The sequence below is a fragment of the Ailuropoda melanoleuca genome, chromosome 12 (assembly GCF_002007445.2).
Source record: "Ailuropoda melanoleuca isolate Jingjing chromosome 12, ASM200744v2, whole genome shotgun sequence".
Taxonomy (NCBI): Eukaryota; Metazoa; Chordata; class Mammalia; order Carnivora; family Ursidae; genus Ailuropoda; species Ailuropoda melanoleuca.
In genome coordinates, this window is record NC_048229.1 from 17933619 (window position 1) to 17957889 (window position 24271).

The window sequence follows — 24271 nt, forward strand, 5'->3', positions numbered from 1 at the left end:
CAGGCCTAACCCACACACAAGATGGCAGTTGATCAAGGTTAGAGCAGAGATCAATGAATTAGAAACCAGCATCACAGTAGAGCAGATCAACAGAACTAGGAGCTGTTTCTTTGAGAGAATAAATAAGATCGATAAGCCACTGGCCAAACTTATTCAAAAGAATAGAGAAAGGACCCAAATTAACAATATTATGGAGGAACGGGGAGAGATCATGACCAACAGCAATGAAATAGGATCATTAGAAACTTTTATCAACAATTTTATGCCAATAAATTAAACAACCTGGAAGAAATGGATGCCTTCCTGGAAACCTATAAACTACCAAGACTGAAACAGGANCAAGACTGAAACAGGAAGAAATTGATTATCTAAACAGACTGATTAATAGTGAAGAGATTGTCCGGGGATGTACTGTATGGTGACTAACATAATATAATTAAAAAATCATTTAAAAAATCATTAAAAAAAATAAAAAGTAAAAATTCTAAAGAGTAAAAAAAAAAAAAAGTGAAGAGATTGAATTAGTGATCAAAAACCTCCCAAAAAACAAAAGTCCAGGGCCTGACGGATTCCTGGCCAGTTCTACCAAATATTCCAAGAAGAAATAATACCTATTCTCCTGAAGATGTTTCAAAAAATAGAAACAAAAGGAAAACTACCAAACTCATTCTATGCGGCCAGTATTACCTTGATCCCAAACCAGGAAAAGACCCCATCAAAAAGGAGAATTACAGACCAATATTGCTGATGAATATGGACACCAAAATTCTCAACAAGATCCTAGCTAATAGGATCCAACAGTACATTAAAAGGATTATCCATCACGACCAAGTGGGATTCATCCCTGGGATGCAAGGGTGGTTCAACATTCGCAAATCAATCAGTGTGATAGATCATATCCACAAGAAAAGAGTCAGGAACCATATGATCCTCTCAGTAGATGCAGAAAAAGCATTTGACAAAATACAGCATCCTTTCCTGATTAAAACACTTCAGAGTGTAGGGATAGAGGGCACATTCCTCAATTTCATAAAAACCATCTATGAAGAGCCTATGGCGAATATCATTCTCAATGGGGAAAAGCTGGAAGCCTTTCCCTTAAGATCAGGAACACGACAAGGATGCCCACTCTCGCCACTATTATTCAACATAGTACTAGAAGTCCTTGCAACAGCAATCAGAAGACAAAAAGGGATCAAAGGTATCCAAATCGGCAAAGAAGAAGTCAAACTGTCTCTCTTCACAGATGACATGATACTCTATATGGAAAACCCAAAAGAATCCATCCCCAAATTATTAGAACTTATAGAGCAATTCAGTAATGTGGTGGGATACAAAATCAATGCTCAGAAATCAGTTGCATTTCTATACACGAATAACGAGACTGAAGAAAGAGAAATTAGGGAATCCATCCCATTTACAATAACACCAAAAACCATGCGTTACCTTGGAATTAACTTAACCAGAGACGTAAAGGACCTATATGCTAGAAACTATAGATCACTTTTGNTTGCATCAAAAACTAAGGATGTATTGTATGGTGACTAACATCGCATAACAAAAAAATAATAAATAAAATAATAAATAATAAATAAATAAATATTTATGTCTTCATTTATGAGAGAGACAAAGAGAGATAGCGAGATCAGGGGAGGAGCAGAGGGAGAGGGACAAGCAGACTCTCCGCTGTGCTCAGAGCCAGACCTGGAGCCTGATCTGAGGACCCTGAGATTATGGCCTGAGCAGATATCAAACTTGGATTCTCAATCCATTTAGCTACTCAGGTGCCCATCACAAGACATGCTTAAGTGTTTTAGAGAAGGAAAAAGAGGTAGAATAGAAACTTCCCTTCCCCAAAAGGTAGTTAGGGTTACTAGTCCGGGGAAGGAATGAGTAAAGGGCAGGCGGGGCTTGGTGGGGAGAGATAGATATGGGGCTATGTGCTCAGGCTCACAGAAATCCCCAAAATGTGGAGGTGTGGGGAAACCAGAGATAAGGGAACAAACCAGACCACTCTGCCCTAGGCATGTGGTGTCTTTTTTAGGATAATCACCTCTGACCAATAAAGAATAACCAGACCCTGAAAAGGAAGTAAGCCATTGAAGGTATTATCACTGGTCCTTCTCAATGGTGATAATAATAGAGATGTTAAAAGGACTTAAATTCCCTGGTTAGCTTTCTACAACAGACCAACCCTAAAGGCCCTCAGTGGCAACCCTGTCAGGACCCCTCTCACTCTTGAGAACTTTTTCTGTATCTTCACTTAATAAACTTCTGTCTCTTTACTCACTCAAAACACACAAAGAAACAACAAGCACCTGTATGTATTCCACAAGAAAACCACTCTGATCATAAGGACACAGATGAAGTTAAAAGGAAAGATAAAGAAAATGTGAAGTCACGCTAACACAGATTCAAAGGAATCTAGAGCAGCTAAATACATTTCACACAAAGCCGACTTCACAGATCAAGGGAAATCAGCAGGGATTAAAAGAATCATTCCATAATGCTATGGGGTCATTTTTCAAAACAGACAGAACAATCTTTCACAGACATGCCTCTAACAACACAACATCAAAATGTGTGATGCAAAAACTCATTCAACGGAAAGACCAACGGACAAATCCACTCCCTTAGTGGACCTACGTTCAAATAGACAAATGCACGCTTCTGGCACTAAACACCACTCTTTCAGAGATCATTACATGCGTCCGGCATAAAATCAGTAAGCATGAACTGGACAGGACCACCTCTCAACTGGATCGACATGACATTGATGAAATAGTGCACCCGCCATCAGCAGAACACAGTTCATTCAGGCTCACATGGAACATCATCAGACTGATCACGTTTAGAGTGGAAAACCCACACCTCAACCACTTTATTTATTTATTTATTTATTTTAAAGATTTTATTTATTTACTTGACAGAGATAGAGACAGCCAGCGAGAGAGGGAACACAAGCAGGGGGAGTGGGAGAGGAAGAAGCAGGCTCATAGCACAGGAGCCTGATGTGGGGCTCAATCCCACAACGCCGGGATCACGCCCTGAGCCGAAGGCAGATGCTTAACCGCTGTGCCACCCAGGCGCCCCCTCAACCACTTTAATACAGTAGATATCCTAGAAAGCATGTCCCCGCACCAAAAGAACTTTAAAAACTCAAACAAGGGTCCTGTGACAGATCAGATGGCTTATGTGTTCTAATGAACCTTTTTCTTTTGAAATAGATGGTTTGAGATATTTTGTAGATCCCCCATGCAACTGTAAGAAATAATACAAAGAGATCCCAAGGACCTTAACCAACTTGCCCCCAATGAAACATCATGCAAAACTCTAGTTTTGCAATATCCCAACTTAGTGACGTGGACTCAGTCAAGATGGAGAACACATCCATGGCCCCTGGGACCCTGCGTGTTATCTCATTCCTTGCCACCCTTTTCCCTTCTCCATGCAGCCCCTCCTTACACCCTGGAATCCGCTGCTTTCTCCAACTCTAGAGCGCGTCATTTCAAGAGTCACATTCATGGACTCCCGCGAGCCTTCTGAGGTTGCCTCTGTTCACTCACAGAATTCACTGAAGATTCATCTGGGAAGCTGGGAATGTCAACAGTTTGTGCCTTTCTGACTACTATTCCATAAGATGGACGTGCTACAGTGACGTAACTGCTCACCTGCTGAAGGGCTGCTGACTGGTTTCCCAGTCTGTAGTTATTAGGAATAACACTGCTGCAGACACTCGTGCACCAGGGTTCAGTGGGATCACGTCTTCACGTGTGTGGGGAAAATGGGCAGATGTGCAACAGCTGGGTCAGACTGTGGTGGCATGTTTCCTTTGCCAGTGACAAACTGCCAAAGTGTTTCCAGGGTTGCTGTACCAGTTAACATTCCACCAGCAGTCCGTTCTGAAGTATCCACCTCCTCCCCACCCCCACCAATGTCTGCAGGTGTCAGGAGGGTTTATTTTAACCATTCTGTCCCAGGTAGTGTGGTATCTCATTGAGTCCAGTTACTGGGGATGTTTTGACAATAAAGTTCAATCCACTACAAAAACAAATGATGCAGGATAGAAAATCAATGCACACAAATCAGCTGCTTTCCTATACACTAACAATGTAACTGTAGAAAGAGAAATTAGGGGATCGATTCCATTTACGATAGCACCAAAAACCATAACATATCTTGGAATAGGGGCACCTGGGTGGCACAGCGGTTAAGCGTCTGCCTTCGGCTCAGGGCGTGATCCTGGCGTTATGGGATCGAGCCCCACATCAGGCTCCTCCTCTAGGAGACTGCTTCTTCCTCTCCCACTCCCCCTGCTTGTGTTCCCTCTCTCTCTGGCTGTCTCTATCTCTGTCAAATAAATAAATAAAATCTTTAAAAAAAAACATATCTTGGAATAAACCTAACCAAAGAGGTTAAGGATCTATATCCTAGAAACTACAGAACACTGATGAAACACTATGAAGAAGACACAAAAAGATGGAAAAACATTCCATGCTCAAGGATTGGAAAGATAAACAGTGTTAAAATGTCTATGCTACCCAGAGCAATCTATACTTTCAATGCCATCCCAATCAAAATACAAATGACATTTTTCAAAGTGCTGGAACAATCCTAAAATTCATGTGGAAACCAGAAAAGACCCCAAAACCCCAAGGAAATGTTGAAAAAGAGAAACAAAGCTGGGGGCATCACATTGCCTGATTTCAAGCTATACTACAAAGGTGTGATCACCAAGACAACATGGTAATGGCACGAACACAGGTACATAGATCAGTGGAATAGAATAGAGACTCCAGAAATGGACCCTTGGCTCTATGGTCAACTAATCTTTGACGAAGGAGGAAAAAACATCCAATGGAAAAAAAACCTCTCTTCAATAAATGGTGCTGGGAAAATTGAACAGCTATACACTGAAGAAAAAACTCGACCATTCTCTCACACCATACACAAAGGCAGACTCTAAGTGGATGAAAGACCTTGATGTGAGATGGGAATCCATCAAAATCCTAGAGGAGAACATAGGCAGTAACCTCTATGACATCGGCCACAGCAACTTCTTTCAGGATATGTCTCTAAAGGCAAGGGAAACTAAAGCAATAATGAACTTTGGGGACTTCATCAAGATAAAAAGCTTTTGCACAGCAAAGGAAGCAGTCAACAAAACTAAGAGGCAACCCACGGAATGGGAGAAGATATTTGCAAATGACAATACTGATAAAGGGTTGATATCCAAGATCTCTAAAGATCTTCTCAAACTCAACACTCCAAAAAATAAATAATCCAGTCAAGAAATGGGCAGAAGACATGAGCAGACACTTCTCCAAAGAAGACACACAAGAGATGTACTGTATGGTGACTAACATAATATAATAAAAATATATTATTATTTTAAAAAAGAAGACATACAAATAGCTAATAGAGACATGAAAAAATGTTCAACGTCATTAGCCAACAGGGAAATTCAATGAAAACCACAATAATATACCACCTAGAATGGCCAAAATTAACAAGATAGGAAATAAAAAGTGTTGGTGAGGTTGTGGAGAAAGGGGAACCCTCTTCCACTATTGGTGGGAATGTAAGCTGGTACAACTGCTTTGGAAAACAGTACGGAGGTTCCTCAGAAAGTTAAAAATAGAGCTACCCTAAGACCCAGCAATTGCACTAGTGGGTATTTACCCCAAAGATACAGAGGTAGTGCAAAGAAGGGGCACATGCACCCCAATGTTCATAGCAGCAATGTCCACAATAGCCAAACTGTGGAAGGAAATGAGATGTCCTTCAACAGATGAATGGGATAAAGATGTGGTACATATATAAAATGGAATATTACTAAGCCATCAGAAAGAATGAATACCCACCATTTGCATTGACATGGATGAAACTGGAGGGGATTATGCTAAGTGAAATAAGTCAAGCAGAAAAAGACAATTATCATATGGTTTCACTCTCGCGTGGGGCATAAGGAATAGCACAGAGGACCACAGGCAAGGGAGGAAAAACTGAATGGGAAGAAATCAGAGAGGAGACAAACCATGAGAGACTCCGGACTCTGGGAAACAAACTGAGGGTTACAGAAGGGAGGGCAGTGGGGGGATGGGGTCACTGGGTGATGGGTATTGAGGAGGGCACATGTTGGGATGAACACTGGGTGTTATGCACAACTAATGAATCATTGAACCCTACAACAAGAACTTATGATGTACTTACTATATGCTGGCTAACTGAACATAATAATAATAATAAAAGATTCTCTCTCTCCCTCTCTCCATCCCCCTACATGGGCATGCGCTCTTTCTCTTTCTTTCTCTCTAAGAAAAAAAAAAAGCATAAAAAAGGAAGTACAAATCAAAACCACAACGAGATACTTCACACCTACAAGGATGGCTATAATTTATTTATTTATTTTTTATTATTAAACTTTTTATTTTGAAATAATCATAGATACCCAGGAAGTTGCAAAGAAATGTACAGGGAAGTCCTGTTCACTCTTACTCATCTTCCCCCATGTGAAGATACTGCGCAACCAGAGTACAATAGCAAACCCAGGAAATTGATATTGGTACAATCCACAGAGTGTCTTCAATTTCACCTGCTTTGAGCACACTTGAGCGTGTCTGTGTATGTACACCTATGTAATTTTCCATGTATAAAGGATGGCTATAATTTAAACACTGAAAATAAAACATGTTAGTGAGTATATGGAGAAATTGGAAACCTTGTGCATTGCTGGTAGGAAAATGAAATGATGCAGCTACTGTTGAAAACAATGAGGGGTTACCTTAAAATGTTAGGTATAGAATTATCATAAGAACTAGCAATTCTGTTTCTGGGTGGGTACCCAAAGAATTGGATGCAGGGACTCACATAGATACTTGTCCACCGATGTTCATAGCTGTATCATTCACAATAGCTAAAAGATACAAATAACCCAAATGTTCATGAACAGATAAATGGATAAACAAAATGTGATTCCATTGCATGGAATATTATTCACTTTGAAAAGGAATGCAGTGCCGATATATGCTACGACATGAATGAATCTCGGAAACATTACACTAAGTGAAAAAGGTCAGACCCGTGAGGACAAATACAATATGATTCCACTTATTTTAGGTACCTAGAACAGGCTAATTCAAAGAGACAGAAAGTAGAATCGAGGTTACCTAAGGGTAGGAAGAGGAAGGAACACGGAGTTATCGTTTATTGGGTAGAGAACTTCTGTTAGGGATGATAAGAAAGTTCTGAAAATAGGGGCGCCTGGGTGGCACAGCGGTTAAGCGTCTGCCTTCGGCTCAGGGCGTGATCCCGGCGTTACGGGATCGAGCCCCACATCAGGCTCCTCCGCTATGAGCCTNGCCTGCTTCTTCCTCACCCACTCCCCCTGCTTGTGTTCCCTCTCTCGCTGGCTGTCTCTATCTCTGTCAAATAAATAAATAAAATCTTAAAAAAAAAAAGAAAGTTCTGAAAATAGATCATGGTAACAGTTGCACAATATGGAAAATTAGGCCACTGAATTATACACTTAAAAAATGACAACAGTGAGGGTGCCTGGTGCCTCGGTCAGTGGAGCATGTGATCTTGATCTTGGGGTTGTAAGTTCAAGCCCATGTTGGGTGTAGAGCTTACTTTAAAAAATGCCAACCTAGAGGTGCCTGGGTGGCTCAGGTGTTAAGCGTCTGCCTTTGGCTCAGGGCGTGATCCCGGAGTCCCGGGATCGAGCCCCGCATCGGGCTCCCTGCTCTGCTGGGAAGCCTGCTTCTTCCTCTCCCACTCCCCCTGCTTGTGTTCCCTCTCTCGCTGGCTGTCTCTCTCTCTCTCTGTCAAATAAATAAATAAATAAATAAATAAATAAATAAATAAATAAATAAAATCTTTTTTAAAAAATGCCAACAATGGTGAATTTTATGTTTTGTATATTTTACCACATTATTTTAACAAAAAATACGGAGGGAAGAGAAACGTCGAGGACTTACTTTTAACTTTAGTTAGTTGATAAGGTCCTGGGCCCCCAGATAAACAAAATGTGTTCTATACATGCAATGATATATTATTATTCAGCTTTGAAAAGGAATGCATTAGAAGTACAAATCAAAAAATCACTATTACAAAATCATCCATTGTCAAAACCTCTGGTTCGGCCCCACAACAACCCTGCTCGTAGAGCCACTTCTCTTTCCTGCATGGGCCACCATGGTCCTAACGTGTCATATAAAGCCCGCTTAGATTACCTATTCCAGAGATATATGAGACTTTGGAACCCGTGAAATGCACAATTAACTTCACTTTCAAGGGATATAATTCCTTGGTGAAGAATCTTTTTTTTTTTTTAAAGATTTTATTTATTTATTTGACAGAGATAGAGACAGCCAGCGAGAGAGGGAACACAAGCAGGGGGAGTGGGAGAGGAAGAAGCAAGCTTGTAGCGGAAGAGCCTGATGTGGGGCTCGATCCCATAACGCCAGGATCACGCCCTGAGCCGAAGGCAGACGCTTAACCACTGTGCCACCCAGGTGCCCCTTTGATGAAGAATCTTATCTGTTCCATGAAGGACCCTCACCCACTGTCCCTCTTGGCTCTTTTCTTGCCCCTTCACTCTGTCTTCCTTCCCTCCTTCCTTCCTTGTTCCCTTCGTTTCTTCCTAATCTTCAATCAACCTGGTCAAATCTTAAAAACCCATCTTTCCACTTAGTGAACCCCCACTCTTTACCTGCAATTCTTATTCTGTTTCTTATTTCACTGCTCATTCCCATAATCCACTTAAGTCAACACTGACTGCTGGAGAACCAGGGTCTCAGAGCTTCAGAGAGGTTTAAAGGTCCCCATATTCAGGAGCTGGCTGTGATAGCATGCCCTACTACTCAAGGCTAATTATTAACCCTGAGCTTATATAAGGAAAGGGCCCTCCTTGGGAAGGAAAAGCACCACCTGCAGCCATGGCCAGCACGTTAAACCCCAGCACCGTGACTGGGACCCTGGGTCCTCCTGAGATGTCAGAGCGCATCCAAAATGCTGCTGACATCTCTGTCATTGTCATCTATTTCATGGTGGTGATGGCTGTCGGGCTGTGGGTATGTAGGAATCCAAAGGGGTATTCATGGTGGGCACAAAGCTTAGGGTTAAAATGTCTGAGGGAGGGAGGGTTGTGGTGTGACAATGTGACAAAGCTAAGAGAACATTAACAGCTGTCAGATTTCATTATGCTTCTCTCAGAATCATTGTCCGTGTATGATGTAAATAATGCTTTTTCAGTTAATTTATTCTCCTACCAACCCCATCATTTGAACAGAGCCAGCAGTGAGACCTTCCGACTTAGTCTGTTCAGCATTGCCGACTCCTAGCATCACGAATAAAGATGCTATTTTTATTATCGCACTTCTTTTATTTTCTTTATTTTGTTCACTTTCTAAATGAGTCGGTTGGATGCTTGATTAATTTACATTCATTCTTTATTTTTAGTAACAAGTGTAAAGCTGCAAATTTACTTCCAAGCACAGCTTTAGTGACACCCCACATTGCTTTCATTAATGAAAATAGAGCAATTAAGACAGAAGTTGACGAATATGATTTCTTAAAAGTCCTCCCATTTTTATGAAATTATGATTTTGAAAACCTTTTATTTATTTATTTATTTTTTTAAGATTTTATTTATTTATTTGACAGAGACAGCCAGCGAGAGAGGGAACACAAGCAGGGGGAGTGGGAGAGGAAGAAGCAGGCTCACAGCAGAGGAGCCTGATGTGGGGCTCGATCCCATAATGCCGGGATCATGCCCTGAGCCGAAAGCAGACGCTTAACCGCTGTGCCACCCAGGCGCCCCCTTTTATTTATTTTTTATAATTTTTATTATGTTATGTTAGTCACCATACAGTACATCCCTGGTTTTTGATGTAAAGTTCCATGATTCATTACTTGCGTATAACACCCAGTGCACCATGCAATACGTGCATGGTAAATTTGTTGCTATATCACGGTTTCTAGGAAAATGTTTCTGTTTATGAGTGTCGAAAGCGTGACTATATGAACGCTCTGGCTGGGTTCTCCTGTGGTGGTTTGACCCTCACATGTCTTCCCTTCTGCTCAGGCAATGCTGAAGACCAACCGGGGCACCATTGGAGGTTTCTTCTTGGCTGGTCGAGATATAGCCTGGTGGCCGGTGAGTGGGCAGAATTTCCCAAAGATAAATTTCCTGTGTGCGTGTTTTAGAGTGAGTAAAGAAAACACGGGAATGCTTAGTTTCTGATGTGCATTGGTTGCCTACTTGCTGGTGTGTTTTCCTAAATCCCTGACCCCAAGGTTCTGCCCTGTCATTCCAGTAAATGACAGTGTGTCACCCATTATGAGAGCAAGTGTAATGTGGCATTTGAGAAGATTCAGTTCAGCTCTGTGTCATATTTTTTCCCTGGTCCTCAACAAAAATCTTCTGCCTTGACTCCTTACCATCCCCAGCACATTCCTTCTTTGATCCCAATCCTCTTTTTTTTTTAAGATTTTATTTATTTATTCGACAGAGACAGCCAGCGAGAGAGGGAACACAAGCAGGGGGAGTGGGAGAGGAAGAAGCAGGCTCCCAGCGGAGGAGCCCAATGGGGGGCTTGATCCCAGAACGCCGGGATCACGCCCTGAGCCGAAGGCAGACACTTAACGACTGAGCCACCCAGGCGCCCCATTGATCCCAATCCTGAACCAGTGCTGCCCCTCTTGTTTGGATGAGCATCCCCCTCTCTGCTCTCCTCCTCCAACACCCATCTCAAGCCCTGCCTCATTTGAGAAGCCTCACCCTGCAATCTAGCCTGACGGTCTAGTCCTTATGATCCATGAAGTTATGATAGTGGTTGTGAGTTCCCTGTGATGTTCTGAATGGTGATTCCTCTTTGACTTTTGCCCAGTTGATCTCATCCTTGCTGGATTTTTATGTCTGACCTCCTCGGCAAGAGTCCCATGGCACCAAAGGCTGCATCTTCTTCTTTGAATCCATAGAGTGTGAGCAGAGGGTTGGGTAATAAGAGTGGGTGCTCAATACATTCTTCCTTTACGGATCTTCTAAGTAGGATGAATTAAAGTGGAGACTGGGAAATGACCTGGCCAGAGCGGTTGAAGCAAACCAACTGCAAGCTTGAAATGGATTTTTATCAGAGTGTCCAATCAGACATTGCCTTCTTAAGACTGTTTTTATGAAACAGTCAAGGCTCAACCAATCCCACAACCACAAATGAGCTCAATCCAATCCCCTGGCCCCAAACGTCTGAAAGGTGATCTTACAGAAGGCTGAAAAGGTGGGAATGGAGGAATGGGCATTGCAGCAGTCCCATATCCCAATTCTGTTTTGTCAGGACTAGCGCTTGCTCCTGCCTACTCAAGAGATTTCTTCTCATCTTTGAGACTTAAATACAGTAGACAATGTGATGGAAGAGGAGGTAGGTGAGAAGAGAGTCCTTAGGGCTGGAAGAATGAAGAGGAGCTTCCTCCTACCCACCTTTGCAGTCCTTGATGATGAGTGAAGGGGCCAACGGGAGGTCTGGCAGTTCTTGGCCAAGGACAGGCTCACCCCAGAATGTCTAGGTAGATAAATTAACATTCCCCTGCCAGCCTCTCTATGAAGTGCCATAGAGTTTATGAGCCATACAGTCCATCGCAGCCATACATCTCTGCATTGTAACACAGAAGCAGCCAGAGTGAGTATGTAAAACTGACAAGCGTGGTTATGTTCCAATAAAATTATTTATGAACATTGAAACTTGAATTTCATGTAATTTCACATCTCACAAAATATTGGTCTTCCTTAGGTTTTTTTAATAATAATATTTTTTATTATATTATGTTAGTCACCATACGGTAGGTTTTTTTTAAGCATTCAAAAATGTAAAAAACATTTTTAGCTTACCAACCACACAAAAACTGGTGACTGGCTGGATTCAGCCCACAGGACTCGCCCTAAGGTGGTGTGATGGAAACATCTCAACACTTACCCATTTTCAAGGAATCTGATTTGGGTCTTTTAACTCTGATACTAGTCTGTTCTCTCGGATTCCAGATGGGCGCCTCTCTCTTCGCTAGTAACATCGGCAGCGGCCACTTTGTGGGGCTGGCTGGGACAGGAGCGGCTTCAGGAATTGCCACTGCAGCATTTGAATGGAATGTAAGTGACATCATAGGCTTTTTCCTTTTTTTTTTTTTTTGGAGATAATGGTTATGTTTATTATCTTAATTATGGTAATGGTTTCGTGGATGTACGCATATGTCCAAACTCATCAAATTGTATACATTAAATAAACACAATTTTTTGTATATCAGCTATACCTCGATAAAGGTTTAAGAAAATTAAAACAAATAAACTGGACCTCCCATTTGGCCTCAGCTCAGATGGTCCACTCTCTAGGCTTTTTCCTTTAAATCCAAACTCCGCCCAGGTATGTTTTTCTGGGAGTCTGTATAGGATAAGCTCCTCTTCGATTTGATTTCTATTTTTCATTGTAACCTACTCATTGTTTGAAACTCAGGGCCTTCCCTGTGTGGCCCCATTCTGCCTGCCTGAGCCAGTCCAGTCCCATTATTCCTCACCTCTGAGATTTCACTCAAGCAGTATTCCCACCAGGAATGTCATTTCTAAATGATTCATTCCCCACTTTCACTTGACCTCCTTGATCATTTTAGCTCCCATTTTTTTCTTTCCTCGCTGAGCTATTTCACTATGTGTCCAGCTCTGAACTAGATGCAGAGAATAGAAAAATATAAAAAGCAATAGTCCCTTCTTTTGAGAAGCTTACATCACAGCGGGAGAGACAAATGCCTGTTCACTCTGGAGTAGAAAGCACAAGCTGAGAAGCAGCATGGAGGGTCGAGAGAGCTCACACAGGAGGGGCATCCATCCCAGATGATGGGTCAGACTTGACACATGTCAAAGAAGCTTCGTGGAGCTGATACCAGATAGATGAACAGAAACTGACCAAGTGGGACCTGGATAAGGAAGTGACAGCAGAGTAAGGAGTGAATAATTTAGAGATAGTAGATAGAATTTACAAGACTTTTTTTTTTAAGACTTTGTGATTGAGTTCCTAATAGCTCTATTGCCATTTCACCAGTAGAAGCTGTGCCCTCTTAATTAGACACTAAATCCTTTAAGGAAGGGACCATCTCCTCTCGTGTCATTCATATCACCCCATCATCTAGCACTTGGCTGGCCACGTGCATTAGTATTTCTTGAGTTGCCTGAGCTTTTTCTGTTCTTGTATCCTTTCTGGTGTTTGCATGCACATGTGTATACATTTCGGTCAGAAGGAGATGCTTATGCAGAAAAAAGTCAGATCACAGTGAAAGTGTAAACAGATCATGCATGGATGAACTTAGGAAATGAACTTGAGTTATCAAAAATGCCTGTACCCCTCCCTTGTTGAAGATTTTGCCCCTAGCTTTGCGTTAGTAGTATCAGGGACTCCAGAATGGACCAAGTCTCCAGACATGACCTATGGTCCAAGTTTGGTTTTGATAGTGCCATAAACTCCAGGATGGAGCCAGCTTCCAGAGATGTGAACAACATGCCCTATGGCCCCAGTGGGTGTGATTATCAGGTTGCCAAGAGCATGGCTCTTTTAGCTGTGACCTTGAACTTCCTTAATCTCTGTGAGGTTCAGGTTCCCCTTCCATAAAACAGGAATAACTGCTTATCGTATCTGTCCCACCTGATTGTTGTGATGGCAGCATGAGGGATATATGTCATGATTCTTTGTAAATAGTTGTTAATATAAGATTATCCTATTATCATTATTCTATCTGGCAAGACTTGAGGGACAGTGGGAATACTCTTTTACCACCAAATTGTTTTCTCATTGCTTTGTCACCGTGTATATAATTCCTTCCATTCAAGAATTATTCCTTTTAGCAAAAATTGTATGACCTTCCAGGGGTCCAGCTGGGCTTGGATCTCTTATCTTCTATCCATTATACATCACACATCTTTTGTCCCACCTTAAGCCCCAGGAAAGTGTGGTGTCTGAGTCATGGAAACAGCGGAAAGGAATCCACAGCTGTCTTGGGCTCATAATTGGTTGAGTGGGACAGGATCCATGCAAACTTATCTTATTTTCAGACTCAGAGGTAATGAAGTGATAAATCGCACAATCCAAGCGTCTTGAACTTCATACTCTGTTCTGTTTTTGTTTGTTTGGTTGGTTTTGTTTTGTTTTGCAGGCTTCGCTGCTGTTGCTGGTTCTAGCTTGGGTCTTTGTCCCCATATACATCAAGGCAGACGTGAGTATCTGCAAATGTTCTCATGCATCTGTCAGGCATTCATTTAATCGCTCATTCTTCCTGCTCAGTCATGAAATCTGGGTAATATCCCTTGTCCCAGGACCTCTAGGCTTACGCTTACATAAATCCACTAAATGCTATCAAATTGCTCTTGAAATTGGCTACAGTCCATTGTCTTCTTGCTGATCACTCTTGTGAGGGTTCCCATTTCCCCACATCCTCACCAACACATGGTATTTTTCTTCATTCCAATTTTTGCCATTCTGAGATTTGTAATTTCTTTTTTTTTTTTAAAGATTTTATTTATTTATTCGACAGAGATAGAGACAGCCAGCGAGAGAAGGAACACAAGCAGGGGGAGTGGGAGAGGAAGAAGCAGGCTCATAGCGGAGGAGCCTGATGTGGGGCTCGATCCCATAACGCCGGGATCATGCCCTGAGCCGAAGGCAGACGCTTAACCGCTGTGCCACCCAGGCGCCCCTGTAATTTCTTTTTTTAATTAAGGGTGACATACCACAGCTACACCAGCCCCCTTCAACCCAGGTGTTTTCAACCACTTCTGTGGCTCTGAGCCTAGCTCCCACATTTATGCTTCTGCTGCTGGTGCTAAGGCCATGAGGTGTTATATCCTGGAATAATTCTCAGGATGAGGGTGCTCAACAAATGAGCCTTCTGGCTTGTACCTCTGCAGGTCACCATACATTCTCTCTTTGCTCATCTTGGGTCCTTTCTAGTACCAGTCTCAAACAACTTCTGTTAAAGGATGCTCTCTTTGGGACAAAGACCAATGCCACAGTATTCACGCATGTATTTTTAGTTGTGGTTTGCCATGTTTGAGGGGATTCCACACAGTTTCTGAGCCACCAAGTGTGTTCCTTTTTTTGCTTTTGATATTATAGAAATATGTATTCTTTTATACTGGGGGAGATTAACTCGTGAGCTTAATCTGCTATGAAGAAACCGGAAAGCTGCTCCTTGTACTACTCACACATCACATAGTTAATCTCATATTTCAGTAAGGATAACCTCAGACTTTTCTCTCAGTAGGGATTTAATGTAATTCTCTTCTTTTCAATAAAAATAATCACATAGGTGGGTATTAAGGAGGGCACATGTTGTGATGAGCACTCGTGTTATACGCAACTGATGAATCATTGAACACTACATCAGAAACCAATGATGTACTATGTGTTGGTAACTGAGCATATTAATAATTTTAAAAAGATAATCACAGAAATATATACCCAAGTATATATTAGCAATTTGTTTAATTATCCATTTATTATGTAACCATTCATTGCGGTTATTTTTAAATAACATTCTTTTTACTAGACAGCAGCATTATTGGTGAAAATAATAAAAATTATTTGTTAAGCATCTACCATGCATTTGGTATTGTTGTGGGTGTTTTATAACTAATTTCATATTAAACTCCCACTTTACAGATGAGAAAATGGAGGTTCAGAGAGGTTGTCGATTGCCAAAGGTCACACTTCTAGTAAATGTACTAAGATCTGGATCTGGATCCTAAGATATCTGATTCCGATGCCTGTGTTTATGCCAGGCTCACTGCTGTCCCAAGGGACTGTGTGTTTCTCAACTTTGTATTCCTAAGGTACCACGCAGAGCTACACATGGACAGGTGCACAGGAGCTTAGTAATTGTGGAATCATCTGGAGGTGCTGGGCTCTGAAGGTGAATCCCTGTTGGTGTCTGTTTCTGCAGGTGATGACTATGCCAGAATATCTGAGGAAGAGGTTTGGTGGAAAGCGACTCCAAATCTACCTCTCTGTCCTCTCCCTCTTCATCTGTGTGGCTTTGAGAATCTCCGTGAGTTCCATGCTCCTGGCATTTTCGATTCTTAAGATTACTTTGGGGGAGCTGTAATCAGAGAAATGGGTGTGTGTGTCTGGCCATATGGGTGTCTTAAACTACCTAGGATCTTTCGACTGAGTTTTTATGAAAAAAGAAAAGGAGCTTTAGAAATCCTGCATTCATAGAGTAAAATAACTACAAGTCATGAGAAGCTCCAGAGTGTAAACCCACCTATTCATTAAGCATATGAAAAAAACCCAGATGTACAGGAGGAAGAAAATATCTCATTCAAGTAACACAGTTACTTAGTAGTAGAAAGGAGGCGGATTCTCTAGTCCCCTGCCTTTCCACTGCAAATAGCCTTTTTATTCTCTTTGTCAAAACCAGTGTGGGTTTATATTTTCATCTTCAGCTTGATTATCTGGCACATGAACCAGAAGGAAAATGCTTCATGTTATTAAACTGACTTCTTTAATTTATTATATTTTATCCTCTAAGACTGCCCTTATTACACAGATGTCACAAATAAGTCTTAGAAGAATTCTAAGGTTTTCGGAAAGCTAAATTCCTTGGAGATAATCATTGAGGAGAAAGAAAGGGATTTGAGGATTCGGTAACGCGTGTAGATCAGAAGGGGGGATGAAGCATGAGAGACTGTGGACTCTGAGAAACAAACTGAGGGCTCAGAGGGGAGGGGGTGGGGGAATGGGATAGACTGGTGATGGGTAGTAAGGAGGGCACGTATTGCATGGTGCACTGGGTGTTATATGCAACTAATGAATCATCGAACTTTACATCAGAAACCAGGGATGTACTGTATGGTGACTAGCATAATATAATAAAAAAACACTTAAAAAAAAGAAAACAAAGAGTAACATTTGCTCCTCATGTTTGGTGACTAATGAAATAATTCCTCCAAATTTCTGGTCTTGGAAGTTCATGAGAGAAGAAGCTGACCTCATATTTGCTCTTCTGTTGAACCCTTGTCATAAGTAAACCAGCTGCTCAGATTAGATGGCATGAGCTTCCTAATGCAACGTGAGCATTTTCTAGCACTCTCTATATTGCTGAGTATCTGTGCCAGAGATGATAAAGATTCCTGTGCACTAGGAGTTCACTGTATGATTAAGGATATAAGAATTATACACATGAAATCGTTAGCACTTTATGACAATATATGAAAATATATTAAGATGTGAGCTGGAATAGATTTTGTGGACAAGTATAGGAGATACGCTACGGACACCCAGGAAAAGGGGTGGTCCCAGGTGGGTAGAACTGGATGTCGTCCTCTCATGGTGGAGGCAGGGGGTGCTTAAACCAGTCCTCAGGATGGGAAATTTAGGAGAGGCTACGAGAAACAGAGGAGCCTGCATATCTCACAAGTAGGGGGGATTCAATGATTTCCCGCTTCTCCTCTGGCTCTAACATCTAGATTTTATGGTCTTAAAGAACACGAACAAGGTGCTGGAGCAAAATGACAGTGACCAAATGCGCCTCTGAAAGTGGAAGGTTCCTAGGAGGTGGTGGAGAGGGCATGGATTCTTAGGGAGCTAGACGGAGGAGCAGGAAAGGCCAAGAGCATGGGTATAACTGTGCAAGGTCTGCGGTTGGCTGGAAAGACACAGTGGGCAAGGGTCCATTCTTACCCACAAGGTTATGTTTAAAATGATATTAATAGTGATTAATCTTACGCACGACCTTTTGTATATTATTACACTCTGATAACAGAGTCTATTCTAGTTATTCATTAAACAGATCATTATGAAGAGTTAGGATAGGGCAGCTTTCAGTCACCCTGTCCCAGGTTTGAAAGACATCATCTTATTCACTGGTTCTCAACCTCCAATAATACCTACATTGAGGGTCAGTGCAGACGGGATGCACCTTGAGTCCTAAATATTTCAGCTGGGTGATGGGTATTAAGGAGGGCACATGTTGTGATGAGCACTGGGTGTGATACAAAACTAACGAAGCATGGAACACTACATCAAAAACTGATGTACTGTACAGTGACTAACTGAACATAATAAAAATGAATAAAAAATAAGTAAGTAAATAAATAAATAATATTTCAGTCTGTATGCCTTAAACACACTGATATTCTTTTTAGAAAACCTGCTGCAAATTTTAAAATCCGAAACTTAATCTTTTTTTCTAATAATTTTTTATTATGTTATGTTAGTCACCATACGGTACATCCTTAGTTTTTGATGTAAAGTTCCATGATTCATTATGTGCGTATAACACCCAGTGCACCATGCAATATGTGCCCTCCTTACTACCCATCACTGGCCTCTCAAACTTAATCTTGATAAACGAATACGGAACCTACAGACCTTATTCAGCTATGACAGTTGTCCTAATAATATCTTTTAACAGCAAAAGAAAATCCTGTATCATGAGCTGTTCCTTTTTTCATGAGAAATACTTTAAAATCATTGTAAATTTAATTAATCCAATTGAATTGTACATGCTAAAATGACAAGTTTTATGTTATCTATTTTACCACAATAAAAAAAATCACTGGTAATAGAGGCTTATATATAATTTCAAAACTATCAATTTAATGGTTTAATTAAAATATGTAGGAGAAATTAAAGTCAAGAAATTAATAATATGATAATGTGTGTTTTAATACGTAAGTTATTCAGCATGAATATACAAGGCCTAATGTTGTGGTTAAATAACTACCCCCGCTATGTAAATCAGTATGAATGTGACAGCTATAAATGCACACAGATGCAGGTTATGTTTTATGGCAACTCAAATACAATGGGTGGCATCTCAGTAGGTGATATCTTTTTTGAAATGGTAAATAATTTTTTTGCAAATATCCTATTTTTTAAAAAGTTTAATCTTAACTCAATTTACACAGCAGTTGAATTCCTTGAAAACCCAGTGATAAAGTTGCAGAAAGTAATTTGTGTTTGTAACTCAGAGTCAGGTTCTAGGCTCAAATAATCAAGAACAGACTTTTCACCCACAGAAAAGTCTAGTGGGATGATAAAACATTGGGTTTTATTTCAAATATTAGGGGGGAAAGTTAACCATATCCTGTGACACCCTTCCAAATTCAAGTTCTACAAAGAAACCTATCTCCAATTCTTCCAATTCTGAATCCTGACATCTTATCCTTTCCCTCACCTCACTCATGCTTTCCTTTTTCTTAGATTCCATGATCCATCCTTATAATCACTCTTCTGCACATAGCCTCAATTTCTTTGTCAATATCTTTCCTTTCATTGAACTCCCCAAGAAAAACTCCAAACCTGGTTGAATCCACCTTCCCGGTTACTCTGTGGATGCACTCAGGGATTTTACTTCTGTGTTTCTAACTAACATGCTTATGTGATGTGTCTAGGTTTTGGTTTGGCTTTGGGTTTTGATATGGAACCTGGGGGGATCAGAGTTGATGGGGTGGATCCAAGTGGGGCCCGCACAAGTTTGTGTTGAAGAAAGATCCAAGAGGCTGGGGGGCACACTTAGCAGGCACAGGCATCCAGGTAGTACAGGGTGAACCTGATCTCTGCGGGACCCCCTCCTGGCCTCTAAACCTCAACTGATAATCCTTTTATCTGTGTTTCTTTATGATTTTTCTCTGGTCCTCTCAATAACTATTCTAAATGATCCACAACTTTTTTTTTTTATCTGCTAGACCTCTGCCTATTATCAGAAAGGCTCATCTCCCACTTTGTCTAGAAAATTTAAGAATGAGACACTCATCCCCCACTTAAACAATCTACATTTGCCTCATTCTTTCCTTCTTTCCACCAGTCTGAAGATGAAGAGTCTTCTTTTTTCAAAGGCCAACCCCTCAACCTGTGCCTACTCTTCATCCCAACTCTTCTCAATGTTTCTAGAATTTGCTTCATAATTACCCTTCTTTAATATTTTCTTCTTATTTTCTACCACACCAAATGTGTTCAAGTATCCTCCTCCTTAACAAAAACCATTGCTTTACTGTGTCTTTCATATCTACTATTCTGGTTTTTATCATTGTTTCTCTGCAGACAACCACGAAAGAGTAGTCTATGCAAGCTATAGTGTAGATGTTTCTCACTTTCTGTTCACTCACTCATTGTTCCTCTTTATGGTCAGTCCAATAATTAATCCTCTGAGGATGAGATCTGGCGTTCAAGGAGTTCCTAACTGAATTACAGAGATGCCATGTATAGATACAGCAAATATTAGTAAGAAGTCATCAAAGAAGAGCTAAGTGATGCAGTGCATGTTTCTTTCCCATCCTGACTGTTCCCTTTTTAGTCCGATATATTTTCTGGAGCCATATTCATCAAGCTGGCCTTGGGATTGGACCTTTACCTGGCGATCTTCATCCTCTTGGCTGTTACTGCTATTTATACAATCACTGGTGAGTTTGTTGCCTGTTTAGCTCAGTTATGCTAACTTCTGCTGACCTCACACCAATCTGCAATTAGCAACTTCAATATTAGCTTTGACCACTGAGCTTATGGCTATCCTTTTATTTGCACTATGAGAGTCAGGCACAGGCCTAGAAACACAACTAGAGCAAAACAAACAGAATCCTCAGTATTATAGGATGACAGAGTGACTAAAAAACCAAGACTCATCTATATGCTGCCTGCAAGAGACTCATTTCAGACCTTAAGTCACTTGCAGATTGAAAGTGAGGAGATGAAGAAACGTTTATCATGCAAATGTTTTCAAACGAAACCCAGAGTAGCGATACTTATATTGGACAAAATAAACTTTAAAACAGACTGTAAAAAGAAACAAAAAAGAACACTACATAATAATAAAGGGCACAATCCAACAAGAAGATATAATAATTGTAAATATTTATGCACCCAACATGGGAGCACCAAACACCAGAACAGTTGATAACAAACATAAAGGAACTAACTAATCAATTGTAATAGTAGGGGACTTTAACACCCCACTTACATTGATGGACAGATCATTCAAACAGAAAAACAACAAAGAAACAGTGGACCAGATGGACTTAATAGATATATTCAGAACTAAAACATCCTAAAACAGCAGAATACACATTCTTTTCAAGTGCAAATGGAACATTCCACAGAGCAGATCACATATTGGGCTACAAAATAAGCCTCGATGAATTAAAAAAGATCAAAGTCATACCATGCATCTTTTCTGACCACAATGCTAAGAAACTAGAAATCAACCACAAGAAAAAACCTGGAAAGACCACAAATACATGGAGGTTAAATAACATGCTACTAAACAATAAATGGGGCAACCAAGAAATCAAAGAACAAACCAAAAAGTACATGGAAACGAACAAAATGAGAACACAATGATCTAAAACCTTTGGGATGCAGCAAAAGTTGTTCTAAGAGGGAAATTTATAGCAATATAGGCCTATTTCAAGAAGCAAGAAAAATCTCAGATAAACAACTTAACCTTACACCTACATGAGCTAGAAAAAGAACAAGCAAAACCCAAAATCAACAGAAGGAAGGAAATATTAAAGATTACAGCAGAAATAAATGATATAAAATCTAAAAAAAAACAAACAAAACAATAGAATACATCAATGAAACTAAGATCTGGTTCTTTGAAAAGATCAACAAAATTGATAAACGTCTAGCTAGACTCATCAAAAGAGAGAGAGAGCATGCATTCAAATGAACAAAGTCACAAACGAAAGAGGAGAAATAACAACCAACACCACAGAAATACAAGCATTGTAGGAGAACATTATGAAATACTATATGCTGACAAATTAACCTAGAAGAAATGGATAAATTCCTGGAAACACATAAACTACCAAAACTGAAGCAGGAAGAATTGGAACAGACTGATTACCAGAAATGAAATTGAATCAGTAATCAAAAAATTTCCAATAAATAAAAGTCTGGGACCAGATGCCTTCACAAGCAAATTCTACCAAACATTTAAAGAAAAGGTAATAATTGTACTTTTCAAACTATTCCAAAGAAAGAAAAAAAGAGAAGAAAAACTTTCAAATTCATACTGAGATGAGTGCCACCCTGATACCAAAACCAGATAAAGATACTACCAAAAAGAAAGAAAGAAGAAAGAAAGAAGAAGAAAGAAGAAAGAAAGAAAGAAAGAAGAAAGAAAGAAAGAAAGAAGAAAGAAAGAAAGAAAGAAAGAAAAAGAAAGAAAGAAAGAAAGAATTACAAGTCAGTATCTCTGATGAACACAAATGCAAAAATCCTTAACAAAATACGAGCAAACTGATTCCAATAATACGTTTTTTTAAAAAAACCATTCACAAAGGTCAAGCGGGATTTATTGCTGGGTTGCAAGTATGGCTCAATATTCACAAATCAATCAGCATGATACATCACATCATTAAGACAAAGAATAAAAATCATATGATGATTTCAGTAGAAGCAGAAAAAGTATTTGATAAAGTACAACATCCATTCATGATAAAAACCCTCAACAAAGTATGTTTAGAGGGAACATACCTCAACATAATAAAGGCCATATATGGAAAAAAACCCATAGAAGGCATCACACTCAATGAAAAAACTGAGAGCTTTTCCCCTAAGAACAGGAACAAGACAAGGATGTCCACTCTCATCATTTGTATTCAACATAATACTGGAAGTCCTAGCCACAGCAATTGGACAGTGAAAAGATATAAAAGGCATCTAAATTAGTAAGGAAAAAGTAAAACTTTCACTATTTGCAGATGACATGATACCACACATAGAAAACCCTAAAGACTCCACCAAAATACTACTAGAACTGATAAGTAAATTCAGTAAAGTCACAGGATACAAAATCAATGTGCAGAAATCTGTTGTATTTCTATACACTAATAATGAAGCAGCAGAAAGAGAAATTAAGGAAGGAATCACATTTACATTGCACCAAAAATAATAAGATACCTAGGAATCAATCTAGTTAAAAAGGTGAAAGACCTATATTCTGAAAACTATAAAACATTGATGAAAGGAATGGAAGGCAACACAAAGAAATGGAAAGACATCCATATATCCATGTTCATGGACTGGAAGAATGAATATTATTAAGAATGAAGGCGGGGGGGGTAAACAGAAGGGGGAATGAACCATGAGAGACTGTGGACTCTGGGAAACAAACTGAGGGCTTCAGAGGGGAGGGAGGTGGGGGATTGGGATAGGCCGGTGATGGGTATTTATTAAGGAGGGCACATATTGCATGGTGCACTGGGTGTTATATGCAAATAATGAATCATGGAACATTGCATCAAAAACTGGGGATGTACTGTATGGTGACTAATATAACAAAATAAAAATTGTAAAATAAAAAAAAGGAAAAAAATTTTGTATTACCCAAAGCAATCTGCACATTTAATGTAATCTCTATCAAAATACCAACAGCATTTTTCACAGAACTAGAATGAACAATCCTAAAACTTATGTGGAACCAAAAAAGACCCTGAATAGACAAAGCAATTTTTAAAAAGAAAAGCAAAGCTGGATGCATCATTATTCCAGACTTCAAGTTATATTACAAAGCTGTATTATCAAAACAGTATGATACTTGTACAAAAATAGGCACATAGATCAATAGAACAGAATAGAAAACCCTGAAATAAACCCACAATTATATGGTCAATTAATGTTTGCCAAAGCAGGAAAGAATATCCAATGGGAAAAAGACAGTCACTTCAAATGGTGTTGGTAGAACTGGTCAGATACATGCAAAAGAATGAGACTGGACCACTTTCACACACCATATACAAAAATACTCTCAAAATGAGTTAAAGACCAACAAGGCTGTCATTCAGAATAGAAGGAGAAATAAAGAGTTTCCCAAACAAAAACTAAAGGAGTTCGTGACCACTAAACCAGTCCTGCAGGAAATTTTAAGGGGACTCTTTGAGTGGAGGAAAAAAGACCAAAAGCAACAGAGAATAGAAAGGACTAGAGAACATGACCAGAAGCACCAACTCTACAGGTAACACAATGGCACTAAATTAATGTTTCAATAATCACTCTGAATGTAAGTGGACTAAATGCTGCAATAAAAAAACATACGGTATCACAATGGATTAAAAAGAAACAAGATCGGGGCGCCTGGGTGGCACAGCGGTTAAGCGTCTGCCTTCGGCTCAGGGCGTGATCCCGGCGTTATGGGATCGAGCCCCACATCAGGCTCCTCCGCTATGAGCCTGCTTCTTCCTCTCCCACTCCCCCTGCTTGTGTTCCCTCTCTCGCTGGCTGTCTCTATCTCTGTC

General features: G+C 40.2%; 1 protein-coding gene across 1 annotated transcript in view; it reads left to right on the forward strand.

The window, feature by feature from the left end:
- Nucleotides 1–8939: 8939 nt before the first annotated feature.
- Nucleotides 8940–24271, forward strand: part of LOC100467711 (solute carrier family 5 member 4) — a 39910-nt gene continuing 24578 nt past the window's right edge. Inside the window, exons 1-6 of the mRNA XM_034638771.1 lie at nucleotides 8940–9074; nucleotides 10088–10159; nucleotides 12038–12142; nucleotides 14191–14250; nucleotides 15976–16080; nucleotides 20332–20437. Coding sequence (XP_034494662.1) covers nucleotides 8940–9074; nucleotides 10088–10159; nucleotides 12038–12142; nucleotides 14191–14250; nucleotides 15976–16080; nucleotides 20332–20437 — 583 coding nt within the window. The remainder of the gene's footprint in view (nucleotides 9075–10087; nucleotides 10160–12037; nucleotides 12143–14190; nucleotides 14251–15975; nucleotides 16081–20331; nucleotides 20438–24271) is intronic.